The 20,973-nt window shown below is 48.9% G+C and overlaps 1 protein-coding gene across 1 annotated transcript in view; it reads right to left on the bottom strand.

Moving 5' to 3' along the window:
* The window catches only part of LOC133358809 (dynein beta chain, ciliary-like), a 34,638-nt gene extending 22,083 nt beyond the window's left edge, over positions 1-12,555 (bottom strand). Inside the window, 6 exon segments of the mRNA XM_061577257.1 lie at positions 435-646; positions 1,435-1,565; positions 1,886-2,044; positions 3,667-3,860; positions 7,813-8,300; positions 11,873-12,555. Coding sequence (XP_061433241.1) covers positions 435-646; positions 1,435-1,565; positions 1,886-2,044; positions 3,667-3,860; positions 7,813-8,241 — 1,125 coding nt within the window. The 5' untranslated portion in view covers positions 8,242-8,300; positions 11,873-12,555.
* Positions 12,556-20,973: the final 8,418 nt, after the last annotated feature.

Below are 20,973 nucleotides of genomic sequence, written 5' to 3' on the forward strand. Positions count from 1 at the left end.
AACATCTCGCCACCATGGCGCCCCAAAACCAACCCCTACCCTAAATTTCGATTTAAAGCTTTCGTGACTGCAGGGATTCATCTTCTTGGTTCTTTCGGTAAAGTCACGTAGAAGGGAAATAATAAAATAATAAAATAAAACATAATAAAATAATTCTCACGACGTTTCGGCCACAACGCAAGCAGCCGTCCTCAGGTGAAAAACAGGTCTGTCTGTATTTCATTACGTTTTATTTTTATTACTTTAATATTTCCCTTCTACGTGACTTTACCGAAAGAGCCAAGAAGATCAACCCCTACACCCATGAAGCCTAACGCAGCAAACGTTCGCCGGCGGAAACAAACCGTTGCCTCCCCTGAAGGAACGCAGTAATATCCGCGGTGGAGAGGTGGGGGGTTGTGGGAAGGGTCATGCCCCACGTCCCCACGCCCCACCTGCTGGATGAGGAGGTTGCAAATCTCCTGCAGCAGCACCACGATGCGCTCGGGCGTTCGGTAGAAACGCGAGTTGCGCCACACGAGGGCGACGACGCGCATCAGCGGAGCCAGCAGCGGTCCGGCCTCGTTCAGCTCGGCACCCTCCACGTCCTCCATCGTGCGCTTCAGTGGCTTCAGGTTGCTGTTGATGTTGCGCGCCTCCTCCAGGGCTGTGGGCAGGAGGAGAGGAAAACTTTCAAAACGATAAACTGTCTTTTTTATTTTACCACGTAAGGCCCAGCGACCTGGCCGTAACAAATTATAGCTCAACGAAGTGGCTTATCATCTCGATTTAAAGCTTTCGTGACTGCAGGGATTCATCTTCTTGGTTCTTTCGGTAAAGTCACGTAGAAGGGAAATAATAAAATAATAAAAATAAAACATAATAAAATGATTTTAAAGCTTTCGTGACTGCAGGGATTCATCTTCTTGGTTCTTTCGGTAAAGTCACGTAGAAGGGAAGTAATAAAATAATAAAAATAAAACATAATAAAATAATTCTCACGACGTTTCGGCCACAACGCAAGCAGCCGTCCTCAGGTGAAGACCAGGTCTGTCGGGGAGACAGCGTCTGAATGACTCCCGGACAGACCTGGTCTTCACCTGAGGACAGCTGCTTGCGTTGTGGCCGAAACGTCGTGAGAATTGTATTTTATTATGTTTATTTTTATTATTTCATTGTTTCCCTTCTACGTGACTTTACCGAAAGAACCAAGAAGATGGCTTATCATCATGTAGACATTTATAGCAGCCAAATACTCGAAACACATTGATTTTAAATATGGAAGGAAAACCGGAGGACCCCAAGAAAAATCCACGTGACCACGGAGAGAGAGAGACAGCAAACTTCAAATACACAACAGAAATCAGAGTCGGGATCAAACCCACGACCTCCTGTATAACAGGCGAGGTAGTTAACATCTCGCCACCGCGGCGACATGTAACCCAGGGCTCCCACCTGTGACCACGTCCTGTATCATGGCCTTGAAGGCCGGGAAGTAGGTGCTCTGTGTCTTCTCCAAGAGGTCGCCCATGGAGCACACGCGCCGGGACTGCAGCTGCTCGTGGATGCACTCCAAGTCCGCGTATCTGGTGGAGTGCAGTCGGCAAGCGGACGTTCATTTTACCATGAAGGTTTTTTCGCGGTTGTGGAGGCCCTTCCGCAGAGGTCGCAAACGGGTTTTGATTCCTTACCCGTACCCGTACCCGGCCGCACCAGGGTCGCAAACGGCTACCCGTACCCGTACCCGGCCGGGTACAGGTAGCCGGGTATCGGGTAGGGTACGGGTATCGGGTACCCAGTTGCGACCTCTACCCTTCCGGCAGCAGTGGCATAAGCAGGGAATTGCAGGGCGGCTCCTTCACCCCTTTGCATTCGCTAGCAATCACGCGGTGAGCGCTGCACTCGCCTGCTTTGCCAGAACTCCAGCTCGGCGCTGGGGTTGGGGTTGAGTCCCTCCATCAGAGGCCTGGATGAGTCCTTCTTCAGCACCTCCTGGATCTGGTGGCTCCACTCGATGACCACCGACTCGATGGCGTGCACCACCGAGCGGTCCACGCTGTCCTCACTGCGCACGCGGCACCGCCCATGACCCGCCGTGTGATTTTTTTTACAAACTTGGCTGGCTAAGGCTCAACAAATGGCAATCGTTCAGCGCGCTTGGTGTTCGCGCCATTCTTATCGTAGCTTAACGGAATTAATATGGCGCCTTAAACAAGGCGCTTTACGAAGAATTAACAGCGGTACAACAGCATATGAATGTAATGGTGAATGAAATAGATGAGAGGGAACAATGGGTGAATCTGTGATGATGCGTGAAATCGGTTAAAGCAAAATTGATGACGGTAAATGATGACGATGATGATGATGAATGGATTGAATGAATGGGGAATGGCTAGCAAGGCTAACGCAAAGGGAGTTATGTTTCACTGGAGTTTACATTCTGCGGTCGTTGCACAGGAGGGGGCAGTGCCGGATTAACCTAGTGCGGGGCCTGTAGCATATGTTATAAAGGGGCCGTAAATTAAAAAAACACGTAAATATTAAAACACGTACATTTTTTACTTGCACAGTAAAGTAATTGTATTTTTCATTTGCTATACAGCTGGATAATACGACAAATCGCTCACCTTAAACACCCGGTCGTTCATAAAGTTAACGGCGTTATAGTACTATAGTAATAGAGCAAGTGCAGAATCACTGAACCAGAGTTGATAGCTTGAAATCATTTAGCGCGAGGCCCTTGAAAGTGCGGGGCCCGTAGCATTTGCTACTTTTGCTACTAGGATAACGTGGCACTGGGAGGGGGTAATGTTACTATTTGGCATCATGTTAATAATACATTTGCAAGTGCAGTACTTTTCATGGTTGGAAAAATATGGATCGTGACGCCAACACATACGGCCTGCTAATTTTCCAACAACGTTGCGGCCGTCAAACAGAATATGTTTTAATTATCAGTGGTGAAATCTATCCGTAATTAAGTGAAAAAGACCACTTCAATATGATGAGGTTCTTTTCTATGCAATCGTCGGTGACCAAGCCGAGCCAATATTCCCGGCTGCACTTTGAAAAAAGCGCTTTAATCACGTTGTGTTCAAAACCCAGCATCTCAGCCTCAACGCTCTGACCGACGGAGGGAGGCGTTGAACCTGGAACTGAACAGGGTATAAGGGCCTCAAGTTAGTCAAGCCAAAGTGATATGCTGCTCAAATGAGGCATTGGTGCTCACTTCTCCTTCTCACAGCCCTGTGAGCACATTCCTATGACGGGAGCCAGTCCATCCATTAGATAATCACTTTTGACTTCCCCACAAAGCGGCACTCACTTTATCGACCCCAGAAGGATGATTGGCTGAGTCAAACCCCCAACCAGGATTGCTCTACCGCTGACTCACCCGTATGTACGTGCGCACGTTAAACTTCTTTCGGACCGTACGTAACCAACCGTACTAATCGGAGTCTGCAGTAGTGTATAGTAATGCAGTGTACAGTCGTATGTATGTATGTTGAACTTTTTTCGCACCGCACATAGCCAACCGTGCTCAATCGGAGGTGCGTGGAAAGACAACAAACTAAAGTCCAAAAAGCAGGGCACTGGAACGCTTGAGACGTGACGCGTGCCACTCTGAGTTGCTCGGGCATTACTTAAGCGAGCGCCGTTGCTGTTTTGCTTTTATCCGAAACTCACTCTTTGAGCGGACGGTCAGCGTCAACCACACGCTCGGCACCGGCCGGGATGGGCAGCAGCGTCTTGCCCTTGACCTGCCCCGACACGACGAACACGCTGCTCTGCAGGCTGCCCAGGTGCCGCCGCAGGTCCTGCGCCACCACCGCTGGCCACCCTCCGTGATTTTTCTCGTTGCCCAGGATCGGCACGATCACCTGCGCGCCGACGTCGGAGATTTACTCCTGGGGATCCGGTTGTCGCGGTTGCGCCGCCGTTAAGCCTCTCCGGCACGAGGTCCGAACGGTTCGTTGCCACTCGCTGGGGAGCTTCAGTAGATCGAACGAGGAAAGAACCAGCGCGCGGAGGCAAACGCCGGACCGCCGTGCCCTGACAACGCGCGGCTCAACCCGAAAGCTAGCCTCTCGCTTCGCCGCCACAAAACACGGTCACAGTCACAAGGGTGGAGAACCAGGTTTGGGGGTGGTGGAGGGGGTATACTCTAACAAATGTATCGTCGAGCCAATAGGAAGATGTTGATTCGGTGAACGGATGGAGACACGCAGGGGAAAAAGAAATGGTTCTGTGCGTTTGCCAAACTGGCAAACTTTGTGGGTGCCAACTTAATACTTTAGCCATTCAATACGGCTGTATGTCCATCAAAGGGACCATTTGCACAAATAATGTAGCCAGTAAGTTAATACGATGCATCAAAAGTGTTACTGGTGGCAGACGAAACAATTGGGCTGATAGAGCTGATTCATATGTAAATGTGCATTACTATTTTAATGACATGTGACACCCACGCAGCTAATGGCTACAGCTGCAGACATTGGGCTGACGGTCACACAATTCTATCTCTTTACATAAGCTGTTGCACATTTCTCCCACGTTCACACGTACAGACGTTAATGCAAAATCCACTGCAGGATGAGGGCCTGCGCTTGCCGTGTGACCATACTTCACCAAGCGGGGAGCGTAGACAGACATGGGAGCACAGAAGTAAGGTACAACAACGGAGTTTGCCACACGGTCCTTTATAACAGGACTATGTTTACCGAGGGAAGTTATTGAAGGCTAACCGGAAACAACATGATGAACTCAAGAGACAGACAACAGATTGTAAAAAGCTGAACTTAAAAATAAAGAGCAACACGTTTGATCTACAATGCTGATGTTGTACGGCGTCAATAAAACACATTTAAGGTGTGAGTGAGCCTAATTAAGTCAGCAAACCAATGTTAATGTGATGATGGTTTGCACTGATGACCCAGCGAGAGCCATCAAACTCACTTTACTTGAGAACACCGCCTCATGGCTGAAACAAAGATTGTCTCTGGTTACGGCCACTATGAAATCCACTGAACTATCCAGGCAAGATGTTAACTACCTCGCCTTGACACCAGTATATATGGATAGTCTTTGGTTTTTTTCGGTAAAGTCATGTAGGTATAAAATAAAATATATATGGAGTTTGCGTGTCTCTCTCCCCGTGGTCACGGCAATTTTTCTCCGGGTCCTTGGGTTTTTCCCTCCACATTTCGAATCAACGTGCGTTTAGAATGTTTGGCTGCTATAAAAAGTCCACGCGATAAGCCACTTCGTTGAACTATCAATTAACGATAGTCATGTCGCTTCTGAAAAAAAGTTATTTAGCTCATTGCGCCTTACCTGGTGAATGTTTTTTTTTATAAAAAAAAAATTTTAGTTTTTATAGTCTACCTATAACACTTATTTCTTCACATTGGTGAACCAACTAAGACTATCACCTCACTCCGCTTAAGAAACTTGATCAATCTCAAGTGAATAAAACCCAGATTCTCGCATTTTTAGTGTCTCTGACACGGCTATTATTACGAACTCCACTGAGGCCATTCTGAAATTCTAAACCCTTACCTACATGTCAGAGAAATCCGACACGGCTAAGACAATTCCATGATTTTCCGTGTGCTTTCCACGTAATGTACACTGCCAGTGTGGAAGAGCGGACAAAATACCTGCAGGAGATAATGTTCGGCAGAGGACAGCAAAAACCTTACCACATTTTTTTTTTAAACCGTGATATTAAATGCCATCTGCAGGGCCCTCTCCAGAGGTCATTCGAGTGCATTGCTGGCCAATACACCAAGCACTGTGACCCATTCTGGTGAGATCTAATTGACCAACAATCACCACTATAACAGCAGGGTATAGACATAAAGTACTCGCACAATCTATTTGTACGCATGATAATTGGTTTTTTACCCTTCTATCTGGTCCAACCCATGTGAGACTAGGTTCTAAGGAAAGCTGTCTCGGGTGTGGACCAATCAACTTCAAGAACAGTGCATATATTATCAGAGTTATGTTTTTTGTTAACATTATGACTGCAGGTATTGTGGTCTATGCAAACATGACTCCTTGTAAAAAAAAGGTGTCAGTTTTGTTGCCAGATAAAAGGGTAAAAAACCAATTATCATATTTTTTACTGGCAAATGAGGTTCCAATGGTATTTGTACGCAATCAATCAATCAAAATCGGTCCGCTTTTCTGAACTGAATTGGGTCACGGGGGCAGCAACTCCACCAAGGCCTTCCTTCCTACCCTGTCCTCCGGCAGCGTGGGCGGCCTCGATCGCGCTTTTTGTATGTATTGTTGTTTTTCACGTATCCATTCTTAGTCCGGGATTTAATTTATATTTGTTAACCAGCCGTGACGATAACTGTCTGATTAAGTTAGCTTTTTCGTCCCGATTTGTCCTGAGAGCCACACAAATCTTTCTGTGGATCGTGGTTCGCGATCCGGGTATTGGCCACCACTGCTCTGGTGTGTGCGTATGTTGAACTTCTTTCGCACCATACGTAGCCAACCGTGCTCCTCAGACGTGCGGGGGGAAGGATAACAAACGGAACACAAAAAGCAGCTCTAAAGAAATTCGTTTTCAATCTTGATTTAAAAGTGCATAACTCCATTCGCTTCCTAATATCTCCAGCGGCTTCGGAGTAGCTACAGTGGCTTCTCCAGTTAGTACCGCGTTGAACTTCTTTCGCACCGTACTAATCAGAGGCGCGGACGTCTTTCGGCTGGCGGTGACGTTGGAGCGATAGGCACATTCAAGGTGCTGCCACCTTCACCCGGGGACCTCTCCCCAAATACCGCCACAGAATGAATTCGGCGGTGAGGGTGGTCCAAGGCAACCAGTAAGCGGACTCCGCCAACTTTCAGTGGAACAAAAAAAACACCGACAGGCCCTCGGGAAGTTATAACCACACCCCCAGACTACCTCGTTAACTTTTTTGTTGTTATTTACCCTCGTTACGCATACCTGTCAAGCCCTTATCAGTGCCCCTACCTTATTACAGACCAAACCAGACCTTATTGGTCACCCCGTGCCCCTTATACATCTTAACGTTCATCCTACAAAGTCCCATCACAAGGGAGAAACACAAACAAATAGACACAATTCTTATTTTTTTGCCCGTATTGAAACGGCTGTACGCCGTATGGAACTGACGGCTCAATTCCCCTGTACAAGACTACGGGGTAAACCGTGTGGGTTGACACGGTATGGTAGTATATTGTGTATAGTAGCGTAGTGCATAGTGTAGTGTATATCAAACCTGTCAACCCCTTATCAGTGCCTATCTTATTACAGACCAATTCAGACATAATTGGTCGCCCCGTGTCCCCTATAAATCTCAGCATTAATCCTACAAAGTCCCATCATGACACGGCTGTACTCCGTATGGACCTGAAACTCAATTTCCCTGTACAAGAATACGGGGTAAGGTGTCATGCCGTGGGGGGGGGGGGGTGGTAAGAGAGATGGGGAGGGGGGCTTTAACCGTCGAACTCAAACCTGTCAAGCCACATGGTTTACCCGCATTCTTGTACAGGGAAATTCAGTTTCTAGATCCATACGGAGTACTACAGCCGTTTCAATATGGCAAAAAATAATAATATTTGTGATTCTCGCTTGTGATGGGCACTTTGCAGGATGAACGTTGCGATGTTTAAAGGGGCATGGGGGGTGACCAACCGGGTCTGAATTGGTGGGTAGAGGGGGATGTTTACTGATAAAGGAGTTAACAGCGACGCGAAAACTAAACCCGCAAGTAACACAAAAAAACCACAATCGACGCCGAACGATCCGCGCGGAGCGGACGTAGCGGACGACGTTTCGCCCCTCACCTCCTCCACCAGGGCGGCAAACTGCTCCAGGGGCGCGTAGCTGAGGTCTCCGCACAGCAGCGCCTTGCGGATCGTCTCGGCGGAGATGGGTGGGAAGCCACCGCCACCACCACCACCGCCACCGGACGTGTCCGCCGACTTCTTGGCGAAAAAGACCGCTTTCGCCGCGCTGCTGGCCCCAGCCGTCTTGGCCGCTGCCCCCGACGGCGGTGGGAAGCCCAACGAGGGCTGCAGAAGCCCCGCGGGCGTGAGCGAGATGACCAGCAGGGGCGAGTGGTCGGCTCCTCGGTTGTCGAGGAAATCGAGCAGGAGACGCCGGCAGTCCTCGACGGCCACGCACTTCTGCCACCGGTCCGCCTTGATGCGGAACGTCTTGAGGGTGTACGCCTCGAGGAAGGCCAGGCGGGCGTCGCCGGAGCTGTCCTCCATCGTACTCGCCTTACGTGCTTGTTTCGGGGCGGTGGGGGGTGTTGTCGACCGGTTGATGTCTTTCAAAACATTGACAAACAAACAACAACAACAACAAAGTGCGACTTACGAACGCGCTCCAGGGTGCCTGGCGTCAAGGTGCACCTAGCCTGGCACGCGCGCTAATGTAGAGTGTAGAGCAGACATGGCAAAGTACGGCCCGCGGGCCGTATACGACCCGTTGGGCTTTTTAATCCGGCACGCCGAACTTGTCCAAATATTATTATTAAATTAAATTTTACCTTCCTCCTATAATGCCCCCATTTCCCAATTAGATGGCGCACTTTGTGTAATTCATTTATATTAGTTCACACAAACACTCCATCCATCTGTTCCTGACCAGGCCCCTCTGTCAAATTTTAGAACCCATTGTGGACCTCGAGTGAAAAAGTTTGCCCACCCCTGGTGTAGAGTCTTAGCTAGGGCTGATGTAGAGTCTTAGCTAGGGCTGATGTAGAGTCTTAGCTAGGGCTGGTGTAGAGTCTTAGCTAGGGCTGATGTAGAGTCTTAGCTAGGGCTGATGTAGAGTCTTAGCTAGGGCTGGTGTAGAGTCTTAGCTAGGGCTGATGTAGAGTCTTAGCTAGGGCTGATGTAGAGTCTTAGCTAGGGCTAGAGTCTTAGCTAGGGCTAATGTAGAGTCTTAGCTAGGGCTGATGTAGAGTCTTAGCTAGGGCTAATGTAGAGTCTTAGCTAGGGCTGATGTAGAGTCGTAGCTAGGGCTAATGTAAAGTCTTAGCTAGGGCTGATGTAGAGTCTTAGCTAGAGCTAATGTAGAGTCTTAGCTAGGGTTAATGTAGAGTCTTAGCTAGGGCTAATGTAGAGTCTTAGCTAGGGCTAATGTAGAGTCTTAGCTAGGGCTAATGTAGAGTCTTAGCTAGGGCTGATGTAGAGTCTTAGCTAGGGCTAATGAAGAGTCTTAGCTAGGGCTGATGTAGAGTCTTAGCTAGGGCTGGTGTAGAGTCTTAGCTAGGGCTGATGTAGAGTCTTAGCTAGGGCTGATGTAGAGTCTTAGCTAGGGCTAATGTAGAGTCTTAGCTAGGGCTAATGTAGAGTCTTAGCTAGGGCTGATGTAGAGTCTTAGCTAGGGCTAATGTAGAGTCTTAGCTAGGGCTGATGTAGAGTCGTAGCTAGGGCTAATGTAAAGTCTTAGCTAGGGCTGATGTAGAGTCTTAGCTAGAGCTAATGTAGAGTCTTAGCTAGGGTTAATGTAGAGTCTTAGCTAGGGCTAATGTAGAGTCTTAGCTAGGGCTAATGTAGAGTCTTAGCTAGGGCTAATGTAGAGTCTTAACTAGGGCTGATGTAGAGTCTTAGCTAGGGCTAATGTAGAGTCTTAGCTAGGGCTGATATAGAGTCTTAGCTAGGGCTAATGTAGAGTCTTAGCTAGGGCTGATGTAGAGTCTTAGCTAGGGCTAATGTAGAGTCTTAGCTAGGGCTGATGTAGAGTCGTAGCTAGGGCTAATGTAAAGTCTTAGCTAGGGCTGATGTAGAGTCTTAGCTAGAGCTAATGTAGAGTCTTAGCTAGGGTTAATGTAGAGTCTTAGCTAGGGCTAATGTAGAGTCTTAGCTAGGGCTAATGTAGAGTCTTAGCTAGGGCTAATGTAGAGTCTTAGCTAGGGCTGATGTAGAGTCTTAGCTAGGGCTAATGTAGAGTCTTAGCTAGGGCTGATGTAGAGTCGTAGCTAGGGCTAATGTAAAGTCTTAGCTAGGGCTGATGTAGAGTCTTAGCTAGAGCTAATGTAGAGTCTTAGCTAGGGTTAATGTAGAGTCTTAGCTAGGGCTAATGTAGAGTCTTAGCTAGGGCTAATGTAGAGTCTTAGCTAGGGCTAATGTAGAGTCTTAGCTAGGGCTGATATAGAGTCTTAGCTAGGGCTAATGTAGAGTCTTAGCTAGGGCTGATGTAGAGTCTTAGCTAGGGCTAATGTAGAGTCTTAGCTAGGGCTGATATAGAGTCTTAGCTAGGGCTAATGTAGAGTCTTAGCTAGGGCTAATGTAGAGTCTTAGCTAGGGCTAATGTAGAGTCTTAGCTAGGGCTGATATAGAGTCTTAGCTAGGGCTGATATAGAGTCTTAGCTAGGGCTAATGTAGAGGCTTAGCTAGGGCTAATGTAGAGGCTTAGCTAGGGCTAATGTAGAGTCTTAGCTAGGGCTGATATAGAGTCTTAGCTAGGGCTGATATAGAGTCTTAGCTAGGGCTAATGTAGAGTCTTAGCTAGGGCTAATGTAGAGTCTTAGCTAGGGCTAATGTAGAGTCTTAGCTAGGGCTGATATAGAGTCTTAGCTAGGGCTGATATAGAGTCTTAGCTAGGGCTAATGTAGAGTCTTAGCTAGGGCTAATGTAGAGTCTTAGCTAGGGCTAATGTAGAGTCTTAGCTAGGGCTGATATAGAGTCTTAGCTAGGGCTGATATAGAGTCTTAGCTAGGGCTAATGTAGAGTCTTAGCTAGGGCTAATGTAGAGTCTTAGCTAGGGCTAATGTAGAGTCTTAGCTAGGGCTGATATAGAGTCTTAGCTAGGGCTGATATAGAGTCTTAGCTAGGGCTAATGTAGAGTCTTAGCTAGGGCTAATGTAGAGGCTTAGCTAGGGCTGATGTAGAGTCTTAGCTAGGGCTAATGTAGAGTCTTAGCTAGGGCTAATGTAGAGTCTTAGCTAGGGCTGATGTAGAGTCTTAGCTAGGGCTAATGTAGAGTTCTAGCTAGGGCTAATGTAGAGTCTTAGCTAGGGCTGATGTAGAGTCTTAGCTAGGGCTAATGTAGAGTCTTAGCTAGGGCTGATGTAGAGTCTTAGCTAGGGCTAATGTAGAGTCTTAGCTAGGGCTAATGTAGAGTCTTAGCTAGGGCTGATGTAGAGTCTTAGCTAGGGCTAATGTAGAGTCTTAGCTAGGGCTGATGTAGAGTCTTAGTTAGGGCTGATGTAGAGTCTTAGCTAGGGCTAATGTAGAGTCTTAGCTAGGGCTAATGTAGAGTCTTAGCTAGGGCTGATGTAGAGTCTTAGCTAGGGCTAATGTAGAGTTCTAGCTAGGGCTGATGTAGAGTCTTAGCTAGGGCTGATGTAGAGTCTTAGTTAGACTGTGGGGGCAAGTGCTGGTAGCGAGTAACACACACAAAGACAAAGATCCCCCTACAGTCTTACAGACTGTTAGGGCAAGTGCTGTGAGCGAGTAGCACACACAAAGACAAAGATCCCCCATACAGCCTTACATACTATTAGGGGCAAGTGCTGTTAGCGAGTAACACACACAAAGACAAAGATCCCCCATGCAGCCTTACAGACTGTTAGGGCAAGTGCTGTTAGCGAGTAACACACACAAAGACAAAGATCCCCCTACAGTCTTACAGACTGTTAGGGCAAGTGCTGTTAGCGAGTAGCACACACAAAGACAAAGATCCCCCTACAGTCTTACAGACTGTTAGGGCAAGTGCTGTTAGCGAGTAGCACACACAAAGACAAAGATCCCCCTACAGTCTTACAGACTGTTAGGGCAAGTGCTGTTAGCGAGTAGCACACACAAAGACAAAGATCCCCCATACAGCCTTACAGACTATTAGGGGCAAGTGCTGTTAGCGAGTAGCCAGCATCAGCAAGCAGCTTCCCACCTGAACAACTTCTTCCGCAGGAGCCGTGGTAGTGGTGGTGGTGGTGGTTGTGGTGGTGGTGGTGGTTGTGGTTGAAGTGAGCGTTGTTGTATCAGCCGTGGCCTAGGCAACGGCAGCAGAGGCGGTCGGCCTGAGGGGGTTGTGCGTGGTGGGGGTTGTTGCATGCGACTGGGTTGTGTTCACGGGCGAGTCGCTATGGCAACGGGCAACCACCTCCCCCCCCACCACCCCCCCCCCACCACCACCTACAAACTTGCACCAATCACCAACAGTCAACGACAACGACCAACCACCACCAACAACTAACAACTACCACTACCAACCGCCACCACTAGCAGTAACCACCACCACCACTTACTACAACAACCCACCAACGACAATCACCAACAACAATAATAACCATCAACCACGAACAACAACAACCACAACTAATAACCACCAACAACAATCACCAACAACCAACAACAACCAACAGCATCAACCACAACTAATAATAACCAACAACAATCACCAACAATAACCATCAACCACGAACAACAACAACCACCACTAATAACAACCAACAACAATCACCAACAACAACAGCAATAACCATAAACCACGAACAACAACCACCACTAATAATCACCAACAACAACCATCAACCACGAACAACAACCACCAACCGTCGTCTGTGAATAACGTTACGCGGTGAATAGCTTTGGTGGTGGGGGTTGGTGGCGTCTGTAGGGAACTCACCCACGTGTGTCTGTGTGTGTCTGTGTATCTGTGTGTGTGTCTGTGCGTGTGTCTGTGCGTGTGTCTGTGTGTGTCTGTGTATCTGTGTGTGTGTCTGTGCGTGTGTCTGTGTGTCTGTGCGTGTGTCTGTGTGTGTCTGTGTGTGTGTGTCTGTGTGTGTGTCTGTGCGTGTGTCTGTGCGTGTGTCTGTGTGTGTATGTGTCTGTGTGTGTGTCTGTGTGTGTGTCTGTGTGTGTGTCTGTGTATCTGTGTGTGTGTCTGTGCGTGTGTCTGTGCGTGTGTCTGTGTGTGTGTCTGTGTGTGTCTGTGTATCTGTGTGTGTGTCTGTGCGTGTGTCTGTGTGTGTGTGTGTCTGTGTGTGTGTCTGTGTGTGCGTCTGTGTGCCGGGTGGCTAAAGCACAGCAAGTTGGCACAGTGGGGGGCACAGGTGGTGCATCAGCCACTCATCTCGGTCAGTCGACCCGTGGCACCTGCTGGGTCTGCCCCGTGACCTCCCGCCAGCGGGCGTTCGACACTTCACGTGGTAGCCTCAAGGTGCACATGGCCTGGCACAAGCGTCGTGGTGACGTCAACGCCACTTAGTGGCGAATGGCGGTTGTTGTTGTGTGTTAGTGTGTCTGTGTGTTAGTGTGTATGTGTCTGTGAGTCAGCGTGTGTCTGTGTTAGTGTGTCAGTGTGTGTCTGTGTGTCAGAGTGTGCGTCTGTGTGTCAGTATTTCTGTGTCAGTGAGTCAGTGTGTATGTGTCTGGTGTGTCTGTGTGTGTGTCTGTGTGTATCAGTATGTCTGTGTGTGTCAGTGTGTCAGTATGTCTGTCTGTGTGTCAGTGTGTCTGTGTGTGTCAGTGTATCTGTGTGTTTGTGTATGTCAGTGTATCTGTGTGTCTGTGTGTGTCAGTGTATCTGTGTGTGTCTGTGTGTGTGATGGGGAGCGGTGGTGTAGCAGTTAGCGCTTCGCTGCACTACGAACCTGGCGACCCGAGTTCGATTCCCGCTCACGGCCAACACAAGTTGAAGATCATTTGAACCGGTCCTGGGCCTCCCCTAGGTCGACTCAGCCTCAAATGAGTACCTTGTGCGGTGTGTAAACGTCGCCACGAGGGAGACAAAGGCGGTCGGGCGTCGTGCTGGCCACCCACCCCCTCGTGTACCGTTCCGGCCTTCATAGGTGCTCGCAAACAGCACTTGCCCCTACAGTCTGTTAAGGCTACACGGGGGATCTTTGTCTTTGTGCGTGCCTGTAGTGTAGCACGGTTGGCTACGTACGGTGCGAAAGAAGTAATTTGTGTATCTACATGGGTCTCTTACGAGTGGCTATGTATTTTATTGGGTCCCTGTGTATATGTGGGTCTCTGTATCTCAATGAGTCTCGTATGCGTCTGTATGGATATATTCTATAGCCCATGGTTTTGATCATATGACCACAATTGCACTACTGTGTCTTGTCTTAAATATAAATCTACCATTCCCTACGCGTATCTATGCAACACAGTCCTGTGGAGGGAGCTGGTAGAAACGTTGGGCTGCTCGGTCAATGGCCAGGGTCAACGGCGGCGTGGTATATTCCGCAAATATGCCCGACTGTGAGGACAGGCACAAGCCGGCGTGAGTAGGTTAAACGTTGAGTTTTATAAGGGCACCACAGGGTGACCAGCCCCTCCCCACCCAGCCCCCACCCAGCCCCCCCCCACCTAGCCCCACCCCCCACCCACCCTCCCCTCCCCACCCAGCCCCTCCCCAGCCAGCCCCTCCCTGCACGACGGACGGACACAATAATCCCCTGTGGGCTGGTGTAACCAGGAGGTTCCTACCAGTAATGTAGTTTAGTGACAACTTTGCCAGTAAGTTGGTTAGGCCAGAAGGTGGCAGCACTCACCCACGATTGTGAGAAACACGCGGAATCCCTTTAGTTTCCAATGCACGTTAATATTTTGTTTATTAAAGCGAGTGCTGTTAATTTGTAAAAAAGAAATGTTAAGTTGAATTATATATAAATAAGTAACCCGTTGCCATAACTGCGATTGGGATCAAAGGTGACACAGAAAAAAGAATGTTAATGTACAGCAGACACGAATATCAGCATGCGATGTATCTGATTTGCAGATTAACTGAGATATTGACAAATTAATAACTCGTGGATTTTTTTTCCCTTACATACAAGAGAAAAAAGTTGTGCTGCCAAATTTTTAAAAGACATAATTATCCAATTCCACACATCACAGCCGGTTATCCCAGCATAACTCCACAGCAGCTGACAAATTGCATGACTTTTAACATTCCCTTTTGCTCAAATGCTCGACCACATTTGATTCGTAAGTGATCTTTTTGGGTTAGGCCGCGTGATGATCTGACCAAATGTTCATCTCCTTGAGAGCCCTCCACCACCTGACACGGCCAAACAAATTAAAATGTCACGTGTGCAAGTGCGAAATGACCACGCCATCACGCCACCTATTTAAGGCTCAAGACTGAAGGATGTTTTCACACTTCTGGAAACCGATGGTGCTGCTGAAGCTGTAATAAATTGGCCACATTTGCTCGGCACGTAACAACTTGATTAACCTCATTAGGGTGCCACGGTGGCGAGATGTTAACTACCTCGCTGGGTATCCAGGAGGTCGTGGGTTCGATCCCAACCCTGACACCTCCCGCTGTATATTTGGAGTTTGCGTGTCTCTCTCATCATCATCACGGTGGCTAGGAGATGTTAACTACCTCGCCCGGTATCCAGGAGGTCGTGGGTTCGATCCAACCCTGACGCCTGCTGCTGTATATTTGGAGTTTGCGTGTCTCTCTCTCCGGTTACTCCAATTTTCCCCTCCACATTTAGAATCAACGTGCATTTAGACTATTTGGCTGCTATACATTCCCTACGTGATGATAAGCCAACTCGTTGAGCCATCATTTGTGGTCAGGCCGCTTCTGAAAAAGAGCTAAATAGCTCAGTGAGCCTTACCTGGTAAAACAAAAGTAAACTTTCAAAAAATAACTGGCCGTGTCAGGTGGCTGAGGGTGTACAATACACATTGTACTCAGGATGCGATCTGACCCAAAAAAAACAATCTCAATCATATCTAGATTTCAAGCTTTCGTGACTGCAAGGATTCATATTCTTAGGTTTTTTCGGTAAAGTCACGTAGGTAAAAAATGTAAATTAATAAAAGTAAAATAAAACAAAATAAAAATCACGACGTTTCGGAAGCAACACAAGCCTCCGTGTTCAGGTGGAACCGTCACAGCCACGACAGCTGTATCAAGTAAATGAGAGATCACAAGAAATACCACCCCGTATATATAATGGTGTCGTCGTTTCAGCTCAGCGCTGCGTTGAAGAGCGTCTGAAATCCGCGTTAAACATCATCTAGTTCCATGCGTTGGCATCAGCAGCTTCGCCCAATGATGGCTTCTTGACCTTGATCAGCGGTGACATACGGCGCAGGGTTCAGCTTGCTCCGAGTTGATATTTTAAACAAACACAACAAATCCATTCATATTCCGCATCCCAATAACATTCTACAGCTGTTAGCATCAGTCTTGGTGGGGCACGTCGAGTCAAAACAACGACGAAAAAACAACCTCTTTCATTTCTTCATCGTTAGATGTAGATACTCCGATTGGAAATCCTGGTGAGTAAGCAGTGCACCACCCTGTGGCAACGAGCAGCCCTGTAAGAAGATTCTAGATTTGAAGCTTCTCATGATATTGTTTTTTCCGAGACCAAGGTGCTCTGCAAACCTTCTGGCTACCATGAAAGGTTTGTGCACGAGGCCATCCAGATATACAAACACAGACATCACTTCAACCGGGATGATGGGTACAAACTGAGTAATCATTAGAAAGATGTTATTAACTATGTGAAAAAGATTTAACTACACATGTTTGTACCGTATTATTTGACAGGTACTATTCTACTTTACCGAGTGTTTAACAGTGCTGCTTTTTTGTATTTTTTAGTTGTCAGCCAACAATCGGCCGCAACTCCAAGCTCCGCTCCCCCACTGTTCCATTCACATTCAGATAAGCCCCCTCCCACTTAACTTGTATTTAAGAGCTTGCCTCTTGGATTTTTTCCTCACTTGATACAGTAAATTTAGCTGTGACGGTCCCATCTGATGACGGAGACTTGTGTTGCCTCCGAAACGTCGTGATTTATTATTTTATTTCTATTATCATTTTTATTTTTACCTACGTGACTTTACCGAAAACACCTAACTGTAAGAAGATGATGATGATGCCACAGGGTTGCTTCTGAGGTTACTACTTGATGAGGCCTGCACCCACACTCAGGCCCACGCCTGTTGCATAATCTGCAGAGAGTGTACAACCGCACGTCAATCGAGCTCACGTTTTTATTTCGTATCGTGTAAAACGACTGCCCTCTTGCCAAATTCATATTTACTGTAACTCGCCACACTTGATAACCCCGCAGGGCGGTGAGTATGATGGCAATTGCGGCAAGTGGATTTTATTTTAGTAACAATTTTTTAAGCCAACCAAGTAAGGCCGCCACTGAGCTGTGTGTCCATCACAAATGATTGCTCCACGAAGTGGCTTATCATCGTGTTGGCATTTTTAGCAGCCAAAACAACTAAATGTGGAGGGGGAAACCCAGAGGACCCAGAGAAAAATTCCACGCGACCATGGAGAGAGCATGCAAACTCCAAAAATACAGACGTCTGGTTTGGCATCGAACCCACGACCTCCTTGTATACCAGGCGAGGTCGTTAACATCTCACCACCGCACAGAACCTTCGGTGTTAGACCCTCTGGGTACTCTGGTTTGCTGCCGAAATGGAGCCAAACTTTCATTAATACAATTGGACAAACATCCCAATGACGTTCCCTACTGCCAAACACATTCCTGCGGAGGGAGCTGGTAGGAACGCTGGGTTGCTCGGTCAATGGCCAGGGTCCCACGGCGGCGTGGTGTATTCCGCAAATATGCCCGACTGTGAGGGCGGGCACAAGCCGGCGTGAGTAGGTTAAACGTTGAGTTTTATAAGGGCACCACGGGGTGACCAGCCCCTTCCCACCCAGCCCCACCCCTCCCACTTCCACCCAGCCCCACCCTCCCCACCCAGCCCCTCCCCACCCTCCCCACCCAGCCCCTCCCCACCCTCCCAGCCCCACCCTCCCCACCCTCCCCTCCCCACCCAGCCTCTCCCTCCCCACCCTCCCCTCCCTGCACGACGGACACAATAATCCCCTATGGGCTGGTGTAACAAGGAGGTTTCTACCAGTAAAATGTGTATTTTTATGAGCCTCAGTCAAGCTATGCTGGGTAGACAAAGGGCATGATTGTTATTGTTCATGAACCACGGGCGGCCGAAACCCAGCTTCAAACTCCAGCATCGCAGCCGTCCCGACTCATTGCTCTGAACAGTGTCAGCCCCCGTGAGCCACTCAAACAGAGCCGTGGTGAGCAAAAATACAGTCCGCACCATTTGGCCATGAACTCACGGGCAATTGACTAACGAGCCAAATGCTGCGTTGACGTCTGAGAAGTGGGTGACAAATGCAGTCGTCATTTTACGGAGGTAACTGCCCTGCCCGGTCACACCCCCGCCCCCTACTCTTCTGCCCGCCTATACCACTGCCCTCCTACTGTGTGCGCGTGTGTGTGGTGGGGAGCGGTGGTCTAGCGGTTAGCGCTACGCTGCGCTACGAACCCGGCTACCCGGGTTCGATTCCCGCTCACGGCCAAGACCACCAGTAAAGCCACGTAGATAAAAAAAAATAGAAATAATAATACAAATAAAATAATTATTTCTATTATTTTTATTTATTATTATTTTTGCCTACGTGACTTTACCGAAACAACCTAAGAGTATGAATCCTTGCAGTCACCAAAGCTTCAAATCTAGAATGAACACCACCAGTGACGATTATCTGAACCGGTCCTGGCCTTCCCTAGGTCGACTCAGCCTCAAAGGAGTACCCGGTGCGGTGTTGTAAACATCGCCACTGGGGAGACAAAGGCGGTCGGGCGTGGTGCTGGCAAACCCACCCCCTCGTTGTACCGTTCCGGCCTTCACAGGTGCTACTCGCTCACAGCACTTGCCCCAACAGCCTGTTAAGCCTACACGGGGGAATCTTTGTCTTTGTGTGCAACGCCACAAATTGTTCGCGACGTGCCGCTTGCTATTTGCGTCTCTCGCTGCGTTCTCGTGCGAAGCGCTCTTCCCCCCCACCCACCTCCACGTCCGCTCCCCTTCGCTCCGTGACTCAGCGCGGCCACGGACAGCCAACATCTCCCACAACGTTGTTAATTTGGGGGTTGAGGCTTTCATGCCGGTCACCCTCGCAGCAGCAGCAGCGGCTAGCAAACATCAGTAGCGGCGGTGGCTTTTTGGTTAAGCCGTCGAACAAAGTACGGTCACCGCACCGCGTGGTGCGCTTTCGGATGTGATTTCTGCGGCCGTCTGGAACGCTCTTCCATGCGATATTAGTAAACCGCTGGGAGCTATGCACTTTTAAATCACCTAGATGGAAAACACATTTCTTTGGAACTGCTTTTGTTGTTGTTTATTTTGTTGTCTTTGGGGCCGTCCATAAATGACGTCACGCACCTAGGGGGGGTTAGATATTGTGACGATGTGTGACGAGGGAGGGGGGGGTTTGAGAAATGTGACGTCACATCAAAATGCGCAACTTTAAATAAATATAGACAACACGTTCTACTTAATTAAATAGACTTTTTAATGAATGTTTTCTCCTACAACATCAGAGTGCAGCGCCACATTAAATACGCACTACAATGACAATAGTTTAAAGCGATTTGAAGCATGTTTTATTTTGGGGGTGGGGGGGCAGAGCTTTGTGACGTCATATTTGAGGGGGGGTCTGACTTTTTGTGACGCCGTGTGACAAGGGGGGGGTCAAAAATCGTCCAAAATCGCGTGACGTCATTTATGGACGGCCCCTTCCTCCCCCCGTGCCTCGGATCAGCATTTCGGCTTACGTACGGTACGAAAGAAGTCCAACATGCGTTCAATACATTACAGCCTCGCTCCCTCGATCCACTCTAACCTCTCGGCGTCAGCCGGCCGGAGTGGCGGGGCAAATGAGTGACGCGCGCGTTTCCAGCGTGCGTTTCCAGCGTGCGTTTGTGCCCCGTATACAGGCGGGTCACGACTTTGGTATTCCAGGCACTTTGTGGGAGGGATGGACTGTAGGTGGTGGTGGTGCGGTGGTGGTGGTGGTGGGGGGGGTAGGTGGTGGTGGGGGGGGGGGGTAGGTGGTGGTGGTGCGCTGGTGGCAGTGCCCTATTATCCTCGTAGCAAAAGTAGCTACATATGTAGTAGCTGCATGTGTAGTAGCTGTATGTGTAGTAGCTACATGTGTAGTAGCTGCATGTGTAGTAGCTACACATGTGGTAGCTACATGTGTAGTAGCTACATGTGTAGTAGCTACACAAGTAGTAGCTACCGCACATGTAGTAGCTGCATGTGTAGTAGCTGCACGTGTAGTAGCTACACGTGTAGTAGCTACGGGCCCCGCACTTTCAAGGGCCCCGCGCTAAATGCTTTCAAGCTATCAATTCCGGTTCAGTGATTCTGCACTTGCTCTATTACTATAGTACTATACCGCCTTCGACTTTTACGAACGACCGGGTGTTTAAGGTTAGCGATTTGTCGTATTATCTGGCCTGTATAGAAAATGAAAAATACAATTACTTTGCTATGCAAGTAAAAAACTACGTGTTTTAATATTTACGTGTTTTTTTCAATTCAGGGACCCTTGATGACATCATGCTACAGGCCCCGGCACCAGCCTCATTCAGCACTGGGTGGAGGGGGGGTGGTGGGAGCGGCGAGATATCGGTTAGCGCTACTCTGCGCTCCGAACCCAGCAGAGAACCGAGTTCGATTCCCGTTCACGGCCTCCCCTAGGTCGACTCGGCCTCAAATGAGTACCCGGTGCGGTGTGTGAACATCGCCACTGGGGAGACAAAGGCGGTCGGGCGTGGTGCTGGCCACCCACCCCCCCCATCGTGGTGCCGTAGCCGGCCTTCATAGGTGCTGTAACTCGCTAACAGCACTTGCCCTAACAGTCTGTTGCAGGCTATACGGGGGATCTTTGTCTTTGTAGGAGGGTGGGTGGGTGGGGGACGGTGGTGGTGGTGGAGGGAGAGTGCAGTGAGTCGGGTTGACAGTGTGGGGGGGGGGTGATGGGGTTGGTATGGTGTGGGGGGTGAACTGATCCCTCGTTGGAATCTCTGGATCTCCACATTGCACGATCCACCACCCCCTGCTCCCTCGCCCGACCCTCCCTCTCCGTCTCCCCCCCCTCACTCCCCTCCTGACCGCTCTCGCCAGATCTCTCCCTCCTCTCTTTCTCTCCCCGTCCCCTCTTCTCTCACCGTC

Source organism: Lethenteron reissneri, chromosome 63 (genome assembly GCF_015708825.2).
Source record: "Lethenteron reissneri isolate LAM-NWPU_2019-01 chromosome 63, ASM1570882v1, whole genome shotgun sequence".
In the NCBI taxonomy this organism is placed as follows: domain Eukaryota; kingdom Metazoa; phylum Chordata; class Hyperoartia; order Petromyzontiformes; family Petromyzontidae; genus Lethenteron; species Lethenteron reissneri.